The sequence below is a fragment of the Chenopodium album genome, chromosome 18 (assembly GCF_948465745.1).
Source record: "Chenopodium album chromosome 18, dcCheAlbu1.1, whole genome shotgun sequence".
NCBI classification, from domain to species: domain Eukaryota; kingdom Viridiplantae; phylum Streptophyta; class Magnoliopsida; order Caryophyllales; family Amaranthaceae; genus Chenopodium; species Chenopodium album.
In genome coordinates, this window is record NC_137851.1 from 40,513,279 (window position 1) to 40,524,356 (window position 11,078).

General features: G+C 31.4%; 1 protein-coding gene across 1 annotated transcript; it reads right to left on the bottom strand.

Moving 5' to 3' along the window:
• Nucleotides 1-1,834: 1,834 nt before the first annotated feature.
• Nucleotides 1,835-7,553, bottom strand: LOC145592409 (uncharacterized). The gene is made up of 4 exons (XM_081648857.1): nucleotides 6,802-7,553; nucleotides 6,549-6,652; nucleotides 4,241-4,568; nucleotides 1,835-2,380 (listed from the first exon to the last, which is right to left on the bottom strand). Exons 1-4 carry the CDS (start codon nucleotides 7,383-7,385, stop codon nucleotides 2,062-2,064), a joined length of 1,335 nt encoding a protein of 444 aa, XP_081504983.1. The 5' UTR covers nucleotides 7,386-7,553; the 3' UTR covers nucleotides 1,835-2,061.
• Between the last annotated feature and the right edge of the window lie 3,525 nt (nucleotides 7,554-11,078).

Sequence of the window (11,078 nt, forward strand, 5' to 3'; positions counted from 1 at the left end):
ATACGGTTTGACCGTGGTCAAACCGCCCAAACTATACGATTGAACCATGGTCAAACCGTATATCCTGGGCGTTTTGACCATGGTCAAATCGTCTAACTTGGGCGGTTGTACCACGGTTGAATCGCACAGACAGGGCGGTTTGAGTACTTTTCCGGTGAAAAAAATATACCCGCTCCGCCTGGGCTGCGTCCTCCTCCCTCGCGCGTGCTGCGTTCCTCGACCGTGGCATTCTCGGCAGTTATGGGCGGTGGTGGTGGTGATATTGAAGTGGTGGACCTTGTGGTGGTGGTTGCAATGTGCAGTGGTGGTGGTGATTTAAGGTGGTGAATGTTATTTTGCGGCGGTAGCGGCGGCAATGGTGGTGTTGGTTGGTGGTGGTGGTGATTTTAAGTTTTCTTGAGAGGTTTTAAGTGAGGAGAGAGAAAGAGGTGATGTTAGAGAGTGAAAGAGAGAAAGAGTTTAGGATTTTGAGTGTGGGTAAGAACGTAAATTCATTCCTAATTTGTGGGCGATTTTAATAAGAATGTGGGCGTTATTTAACAACTCCCAATATATTTCCTAAAATGAAATTAAGTTAGAAATTCATGACAAAATCACACGCAGATCGGTGTAATTAATGTTAATTTATCCTCAATATTTCCTTATTTAACTTCTTATATATAGCCCTTAGGGCTATGTTTATCATTTTCCATAATATAATTAAGAAGGTAAATGATAAAAAAAAAAAAAAAAAAAAAAAAAAATAAAATGTAACGACAATTGTATCTTGCATGGCTAAATGAATTGCCCAAGCTTGGCATTCTTGATCTATACATGATGGGTTTTTACCATCCTATGCCTAACTCATAGGCCCTTTGACATGGCATGACATAGCTTGCAAACTAAGTTGTGGATCATGCCTAGCTAGCTAAGGAATGATCGATTGAAACGCCTAGGGACGAAAGTTACCCTAGCGCAACATTCTGTCCAAGCCTCTAAACTAGCATAGGAATGTTGTTTAAGCACATCAATTAGTGGACATATTTTGGTATATCTGCAAAATCATAAGAACCTACGTACATAGGAGTACATTAACTTAAATAAGATTGTATGCAATATATAACTTCGTGCTTTAGCTTACCTTAGCTTTGTTTCATTTTCAATCTTAGCTATTAAATACATATAATTAATTTATCATTAATCTTTCATTTTATGAAATCCGATTCCAAAAGTCATATACATCAGCTTGTGATGCATACAATTAACATAATGATTGTGGTAGTACTGATACATCTGATTTATTAAGACAACGACAATCATACTAGCTAGGTTGTATAATTATAAATTGATTAAGCTTAAACAATATAATTACAAAGTTGGATAATCTAACTAGTTGCCTAAAAAACTGTAAGTTGTGCTAGAAAACAAAAACTCATCACATCATGAATTCTCAAAGATCCATGTCTTAATAAAGTGAGTAGCTTAGTTGTCTGTTACATGGCTACTCTTTCCTAACCAATAATTAATTGTTGTGTTCCTTTTGTCACTTGAAGAAAAGGACAAATTAGTTAGCGTAGCTAATTACGTACTTAAATTAGCTAGCTTAGATTTGATCCATGTAAGTAGATCTTTCATAATGTTTATATCATTTATAAGTGAAATATTAAAGGTTGATGATATAGTTATCCGAAGCTAGCTAATAAAATTAGATCTACTTATTTTGTAGTTGTTGGATTGTTGTCAAAGAATATGACAAAACTAACACACATTAATTTAGTTGATCATCAGCTGAACTAATTCAATTAAACCACTCTCTAATCATATGGTACGTAGATATAAAAATAAACTAAACAAATGAAAATTAAATTTAAATACATTATACGTACAATTAATATATACAACAAAGAAAAACTCTAACTTGATTAACTAAAACTAAAGGTGGAAATTACTTTAATTTAATTACGAAAATGCGTAAAGATGGTTACAAGTACGTCTGTGATTTAACTAGTCAGCACGTGACAAAGCACTCGGTTAATTTCTTCTTGCAAGTTGGCCAAAATTACAAATAAGCTAGCTAGCTAGCTAGGCTGTGGTTAGGGTTTTATAAATAACTACAAAGCAAGGAAGAATAGCCTTGGGGTTGGTCACTACCAAATCTTCAAGGTTAGAGTAGATTCCGGCGGAACCGGCAACCGAGTCATAGGAGGCGGCATTACCCGAAGGACCCTCGAGGGACATGATCTCCTCTTCGGCCGGCGCGTCGTTGGCGCTGCGCTTCACCCTACCAGCGATTACTCGGCATACAAGCATTGCCCTACGTTCATCCGTACAATCTAAGCAATCGTGGGCCCTCCCACTACTTGCGGTTGTCCTCACTCCCTTGTTTCCTTGGAACCCATGTCTAATGTTCACCCACAAATAAAACAAGTTAATATTTCAAATAATAATTTAATTAGAGAGAAAATAATGGGGTAATGATTTTGTGATTGGACCATAATTTGCATGTTTTTAGAAGGTGTGAGTTGCAAAAAGTTGAGGAGAAAATGCCAAAAAAATGAAGAAAAGTAAAGTTGAGATGTACACTATTCATGTAAACAGGAAGTGGGTTGATAACAAGATTAATTGGCACAATTAAATGTTTGTCCTTTGTTCTTGTACTCGTCTAGTACTCGGATCTTATTAGTGTAGTGTTGAAATTGTGCACCGTAAAACTCTTTACAAGATAAACATCAATCATTCAAGATACACTATCGTGAATGATACACTATCGTGACAGACACACAATAATAAATATTGTGTAGAAAAATCATTACTTGTTCATAAGCATAATTCACATTAAAATCAAAACTTTATAGCTAATAATATAGTGACACTGACACCGCGTAATGTTTTATTGGCAGCATTTTGTAACACCAAATAATATAGTGAATTAGTGATACATAGGTTTTTAATTTTTCATAATTTTCAATATCTATTGAAAGTAGAATTCATGTCCTATAAAGTTATATTAACAAGTAAATTTCCTTAAATAAGTAACATTGTCAAACCCAATGAGGTTATTTATTCCAATATCAACGAACTAACTTTACAAAACAGGAGGTTTTCTATAAAAATTTTCTTACTTATCACATAGCCAAAAAAAGGGGTTACTTTGACACAGTTCCAATATCAACTAACTTAATAAAATAGGTGTTTGGACTCGCCTCTCCACTCCTCTTCTCTCCTCCTCTCTTCTAGGGTTTCTCCAAAATTTCGGCCGTTTAGGCCGGAAATAGTCTAATTTCTTCGAAAATTAGACTATTTCCGACCCTTTTCCCTAAATTTTCTTTAGTTTTGCAATTTAGGTTTTAATAAATCTACACGAGTAAGTGTAGATACGTCCGTCTCCCTATGGTGGAGTGTCTCCCTATGGTGGAGTCGTTAGTTTTTGTTGGTTTAGTTGTTTGTTTATGTTTAGGGTTTGTTTGTGTTTTAGGGTTTATCAAAAAGGTAATCATCTTTTGCCCTATTGTCAGTTCTTTGGTAAAGATTTGTTCGGGACCGCAACGGTTGTCAAGTTTTCAAATGCGTTCAAGTGAATCAAATGAGAATCATCCTTACGCTACAACAAATCGTTAGACCGTCTCTCTGAAAAGGTTGTATATTCCAGCGATATGTGCAAGAGATGTACCACAGTGCAAGATTTTTTCAACGATCATAGCTTTGATGAAGGAAACCCTAATTTGATTCAATTTTATGTATTTGTTAATGTACATTTCATTTGTAAATGTTGAATGGCTTTTTATTAATGAATTGATTTGTTTCAAAAAATAAATAAATAAAATAGGAGGTTTTCTATATAATTGCCTTTAGTTATCACATAGCCAAAAAAAAAAAGGGGGTTACTTTTGACACTATCCTTAACTTTGAATACTTCTTGAGTAATTAAATACTTCTTATATAAGTTAAACACACAATATGTATGTGATAAGTGTCGCATGGAAGAAGCAATATGCATAGCTAGAATCAATCTTTATGTACTAAGACGGTCTTCTAGGAGATTATTGCAAATGCTTATCCATATTAGACAAACTAAAACACATTATTTGATTTTAATCCTATAGTACTCTATAATCCATATATTTTAATTAATTACAACACATAAACTTGTACACAAAATTAGCAATTAAAAATATTAATAAATAATCACAGTTATAAGTCGACACACATAAAAATAAAAATATAGCGTAAAAATCAATTGTATTGAGAGTAAGAAAATTACCTAATGATGGTACAAACGCCGCAACCAGCGACAGAGCCACAAAGGTTAGAAGAACCACGTGCGCCAAGCGAACAAGTAAGAGCAGTACAATGGAATCTTAGTAGTTCATTCCCATCTGCAGCGCATCTTGGGTTCTTTTTTGCGTTGTTATTTACTCTTAATTTCACTGCATCCCTGCAATCTTCGAACCGTTGAATCGTTCTTTGTGTGTTTTGAACCTTCAATATCCGTTCGATCTTGCATATTGGGCTGTCCTTTTTTAGCCAACTCGACTTGAATATTATCTCCACTATGTTTCTACCCGAATCCTCAGGACCTAGCTCCGACACTATCCACCGTAACAACAAACTTTTACAAACAAAAATGAACAATAATAACAACAATAATAATTTTAATATTCATCTCTTCGATTCTTTTTTCATCTTACTTTAAATTTTTAGTGACATTGCTTATGTCATTACATTATTCACATAATTTGAGATTTACTCGTTGCATATCAGTTTAACATGAGTAATTTTAACGAATGACTAGCTAATGAACCAATGAAAAGAATAATGCGACGAAGTAATTAGCTAAGAGTTGTGCCTAGTTTATCTTCCAGAGATTTGTTTATTTGGGGTATAATCGTCTTTTTAAGTAGCAGTGGAGGGATACATGCGTCTTTTTCATGTACTAGTTGAGGGGTACATGTGTAATTTCCTAAATGTTAGTTGTAAACAGTAATTGAACAGCTCACCAAAAGTAATAAATAAATGACTACACTTTTTGAATATATTTACATAAATTGTCACCTGATTAACAAAATTCGTTAATCTGACAGATAAATTTGTATTTGCCCATTAGCTAGTTTGACAACATATAAGTATATAACATTTATTAAACTTGTACCACATTGAACTAATGCTTTAATTGTGTAATCTAAAGTTTTCACATCTTGGAATCGAAATCGATTTTTTGGGTTTTTATTTGTTGTCGGTGGGCCTTTTTGTTTACTCTCATCATTTAATTCCTTATTTGAATTAAATTGCTCCTAGGTGGTCCAAAAAACTCACATAATTAATTTATTCAATAAAAAAACAAAAAAAAATCTCACATAATTAAACATTTAGCATCTTGACATGGTGAAATTATTAAACTCGTTATTTCTCCCCACCACCCCCTTGATTTTATAATCTCACTACTTCTCTTTTGGTCAACATAAAATATTCAAACCTTATTTAACTACAAGGTCGCAATTAATTCGAATTCGAGTCAAATGATATTTCTAATGGGTATAGTCTCTCCAAATTATATTATTGTTGCATTTTCAAAACTCAAACCCAAAAACTAAATTGCAACAAATCCTTTATAAGTTTGAGTGTTTGACTGTATCATCAACGACGATTATGTAACAAAGTCTTCTAGTTTTGGTGTATCATCTTAATTAGAACGGTGAAACAGTTATAAAGTCCTTTTAAGCTCGTACTTTATATCATTAACGATTATGTAACGGAGTCTACTACTACTTTACTAGTATAAAATCTTATCTAGATTAGTTTGATCGATTACGGAGTACTAGATAGCTAAATATATTAAACTACCTGAAAAGCCACATCAATTAAACAAAGTTTGTCTTCTTTAGTGGTGTAGATGATGAACTCGAGCTACAAACAAGTAGAAGTTTTATGAGACATAATTATCACAAAACTTTTGACTGTTTTATTTGACTGTAAAAATCAGCTGCCATACACTAGAAGTATTAGCATGGCACAAATGGATAAACTACTAATTGGCCAATCAAAGTTAAAAAGACCTTTAAAAAATCACTATTCAACAACCAGCTTTTCTACTTACACTACATTTCTGCTTTATGTTCCTAAAATACAGTAAATAGTTTTTGCTTTCAGTGTTATTTTTGGTAGGACATTGAATTAGTTTTCGATAAAAGTACCTTACTTCTTTAAAGCTCTGACATCTCATTCATTTCCAAAATTAAAATTTGAATCTTAAGTGCCCAACGACCAAGCTCCATTAATATGTCGATTTACACTTATTTCTACACAATTTAATACTAGGACCTTATGGGTAATTATTATTATTATACTCGTATTATATTACTACAAAATATCCGGCGAAAAAATTGGCATACTTGACTGTCTTGGACCGACCTTATATATTTATCTGTCTCCAAAAGTTATTTATACTGTAAATTATAATATGATTACTCGAAAATCCGATATTTTTTAATACCTATATAGTAAATTTATTGTTACGAATTTAATTTATTTTTACTGAATATTCCATATTAAACAACATAAAAATTATATACCTGCATGCCTAACAGCTTGATGATGCTCTAAGCTTTCAATTTTCGGAAAAACTTCTCCACAGTGTGGGCATGCACATACAGTTGTCCTCGGAATTATTGGGTACCTGATAATTCAATTTCATTAATAATTTTACCAACTCAACTGGTACGACTAACATAATTAAATTTATGTACTTCTTTCGTTCTTTATTGTTCGCCCTAATTTAATTAAATCCAACTTAACTGCTAATAATAGATTATATAAATAACAAACCTGCTAGGATCAACAATCATATGGCACTCATAACACCCGGACAACTTCCTCAATGGCATCCCTCTAGACGATATGGAATGCGCAGTTGTCACACTTGAACCCGATCGAACCGAAGCCGATAAAGACCGGCTCGACACGGACCCTGCACCAGTCTTACCCCGGTGCAGGAGCCGAGCCTCTTGGCCCAACGAGCTACTTTCGGGGGACGAGTTATCGGACCGGTGAACAACCCTAGTGTTTCCATGAACTACGTCACGGAAACTACACATAGACCCACAAGAGGATATGGCACTACTACTACCTTTAGAAGGGTCATGAACTCTAGAACCTTCTACTTGCTTGCAAGTAAGAAGGTTCTTGATCTGGTCCCATGACGAAGGTTGTTTTGGTTTCGGGTTCGTTGATTGTTTTATTGGCGTCTGTAGGTTCTTATTTTCTTGTTTTTCTTCTTTGTGATGGTGTTTGTGTTTACGGCCGTGTTTCGGCTTTGACTTCAGCTTATTGGTACGGGCGGTGGTGGTGGCTGATTCAGGAGGGATGAAAGTGAGAATACCCATGAAGATGAGGCCTAACAAAGGTGTCATGAGAAGAAGGAAATAAAGAAGAGAATGAGAAGAGAAGAAGAAGGGTGGGAGATTTTAGAAGAATGAGAAGGTAGTCATGTCATGTGCATAGTGGACTGGAATTTGGTGTAATTATGTGTGTGTGAAATGGGACCGAAGAAAGAAGGGAAAGAGGGGGGGATATAAGAAATTAAGAAATGGGAGGGAATTGAAGAGGTTTGTTATAGATTATAGTGGTGGGTCTTTTATTTTTGGCTTCTTTGGTTTGAGAAGTTGTTTAGCTAATGGATTCCAATGTGTCTTTATCCATTATTTTAATATTTTATGATCTCATTGTCTAAAAAAAAAAACATATACAATAAATGAATCAATATCAAAAAACCTACTCCGTACTAAGAAAACTTTATTTGTCATGCTGTGTTATGTTTAATTCACGTAAATTTGGTTTTAATAAATTTGGATGTGTTTTTGACAAAATTAAATATACTAAGTGAAACTACGTTTTGAGAAGTATACTAAATTATAAGCTATGTTCCAAACTTCCAATATAAATTAGATTATATAAGTTTAAATTATTTTTAAGTTATCAGGTGTTAAGCTAAGTGATTAAGATTGAGAGTCTGTATACATAGTACATGTTAACTCAACTATAAAAAAAAAAAAAAAAAAGTTTACATGATTTAAAATAAAAAATGATTAATTATAACCAAATATGCATGTAATTTTATTATTAAACCATTTAGAATACGTAGTATTTTTTTTTTTTTTTCTATTTGTGTGTCGTTAATTAAGGTCATGGATCATGGATTCATGGATAGTGAAGTGGGTATTATTATTATTATTATTATTATTATTATTATTATTATTATTATTATTATTATTCTTCTTTCTTTACATCAAACATTTTTGTTTCACAATTTCTACTCTTTTAACGTTCATCTTCCTAATAGTTTTTTAATTTATTTTAGATTATATATTTTTAATATGTTTTGGCTCGATATATATAACTCATTATTCTCCCTCTGCTTTTCTGCTACTCGATTATTGTAGCTACAAAAACCCAAAATAAATAAAAAATGAAGTCTATACATGTGACTACTTTTAGTTTACTTCATCATTTTTGCTGAACTGAAATTATTTTCAGTGAACAAAAATTATTTTTGCTGAAATTAAATTATTTTTACTTAAATTAAATTAAATTTATGTTTTTTTTTTTTTTACATTTACCACCAAGAAAAAACACAAAATTGTTTTTTACCGTCAAATTTTTAAAAGTTTTATATTACCACCAACTAAAAATCTAAAAATTGCTTTTCACCCCCTGCTGTCAAAATAACCATTAAATCTAACGAAATTAAAAAAGTTCTTCGATTTTCGTGTCAAAAATATTTTTTTAATGTTTGTGGGGTCAATTTGGCTCTTTGGATTCGATTTGAGGTCAGAATTGATTAAAAATTATCGTAAATACCTCATTTTGCCTACTAAAAATACCTCAATTTGCGTAACCCACAAAAAATGATACATTTTCGATATTTTTTAGTCAATTCTGACATTAAATCGGACCCAAAGGGCCAAAATGACCCCCGAGACCTCTAAAGAACATGTTTTTTGCATGATATCGAATAATTTTTTTTTAAAACCGTTAAATTTAACGGTTCCTTTGACAGCTGGTGGTGAAAAATAATTTTTTATTTTTAGTTAGTGGTAAAATAAAACTTTCAAAAGTTTGGTGGTAAAAAAACAATTGCATGTTTTTTCTTGGTAGTAAAAGCCAAAAAATCCTTAAATTTAGTGAACTGAAATTATTTAGCAGATTCGATCTCTATTATCTTTCTTTTTAAAAGTTATTATTGTTACTAAACTGAACTTTTTACTGCACTGCAATAATTTTTACTGAATTAAAATTATTTTACTCCATGTGTTTTTCTTAAGCACTCCACTTTTTGAAAACGAACTTTAAAAAAAAAAAAAAAAAAAAGTGCCCTATTAGTCTATTACCAAAAGTGAAAATTTCACTCATACTAATTATATATTTCTATTTCGTTTAACCCCACTATCATTTCATGTAATATTTTCTCCCCTTCACATTACTCTTAGCAATCCTCATTCATATTTTTCTCTTCTATCTTTTTTTTTCCAAAATTTCTTTATTCCTCGCTTTACCCACTCATATATTATTTTATTCTTTTCCCTAAAACTATGTGCCCAAGGGTATGGGGCACTTACAAAAACGGAGGGAGTACTATTTTTTTAATGAAGTGAACAAGGTCATAGTTTTAAAATGAGAGACATATAGATAAGAAATTAATTAATTTAATAGAATTGCACCCAACAAAGTGGATTTTAGTTGATAAAAATAAAATAAAATAAAATAAAATAAAAATAAAAAAAAGGTTGTCATATAAAATAAAGAAAAATTGTGTAAAATCAAGAAAAATATATAGACAAAAATGAAAAGTGAGTAAAATTTAAGAAATGTAGAAATTATGTGTTAAAAAAATCTGATAATTATGACCTATTATAATTCACGTTTTATTAATAACTCCAACAATTATTTTTTTTTTATTTTACAACCAACAATTTTCTAAAACATTAATATTACTACCTCTTTGCCCAAATCCACTTGCATGAAGACACTTTAGGCCCCACCCCTTACTATTATTCCATGTTCTTTTTCCTTATGCTCACTATTTTTCCTTCTTTATTCATGACTCTATCTCAAACTTAGGTTAACACTTAAATCGAAAAGAGAAAACAAAAACTAGATTTTTAAAAATCAATTCTCCTAGCTTCAATACACGAATGCAATTGAGAAAAAAGCTATGTATTGTTGTTTTATGTTTTTGGAAATTAAATTCGGGATTTTGAAATGAAATTAGGTTTTTGAATCAAATTGGGAATTTGATTATAGTGAGGATTCATGTTATGATTATCATTATTATGGTCGTCATTGAACAGGAATCGAGAGAAAATGAAAAGTAAATGTTGGGGCAAATTGGTGGTAAAATTTAAGGTTTTGAACTATTTTTGGTACATGGTAAAATAAAAATAAAATAAAATAAAATATTGGTGCGTAGTTATTACTAAAACGTGAATTATAATTTGTGGTAATTATCAAATTTTCTTATGTATTATAAATATGTACTTTTAACACATTTGAAGCCCTAAGCTAAGCATAGTAAAACACCTCCTCTCCCCCCCCCCCCCCTCCAAATTTAATTCACCTCTTTATTAAGATATAATTCGTATAGTTTTAGGTGGCATTTGAAAATGTGGTTATTAATTATTTTTATATTAATAAAATGTTAGATGTGATGGGAGAGAGATAGTGAAATATGAACTTTTTAATTAATTCAGTGATAGTATGGGTCCTTAACTTTTGAGAGTGAGAAGAAATATTTATTTAAAATATGGTGGAATTTTGCCTGAGAAATAAAAAATCAAAAACTTATACTGGAATAAAGGAAGTATAGTATTACATTTTTTTATAATTGGAGTTTTTATTATTTGTTTATTATATAGAAGTTTTGAAAGAATTCTAATAATATTCTTTTTTTTTTTTTTTACAAACATACTTTTTGTTTTTCGAAAGCATAATACTTATATTATTTTGTTGTATGTAACTTTAATATTGGTTATATCTTTCACTCAAGTGTTACATACTCTATAATTTTTGCATATTTTACTTTTTAAAATTATAACTATATGCTTTGT

Bases quoted from the DNA above. Each gene is read 5' to 3' on its own strand.
- LOC145592409 (XM_081648857.1), bottom strand. From the start codon at position 7,385: ATGACACCTTTGTTAGGCCTCATCTTCATGGGTATTCTCACTTTCATC. The intron at 4,569-6,548 runs GTATATAATTTT...TACGGTGGATAG, and splicing joins TCAAGCTGTTAGGCATGCAG to TGTCGGAGCTAGGTCCTGAG. The intron at 2,381-4,240 runs GTAATTTTCTTA...GGTGAACATTAG, and splicing joins GGCGTTTGTACCATCATTAG to ACATGGGTTCCAAGGAAACA.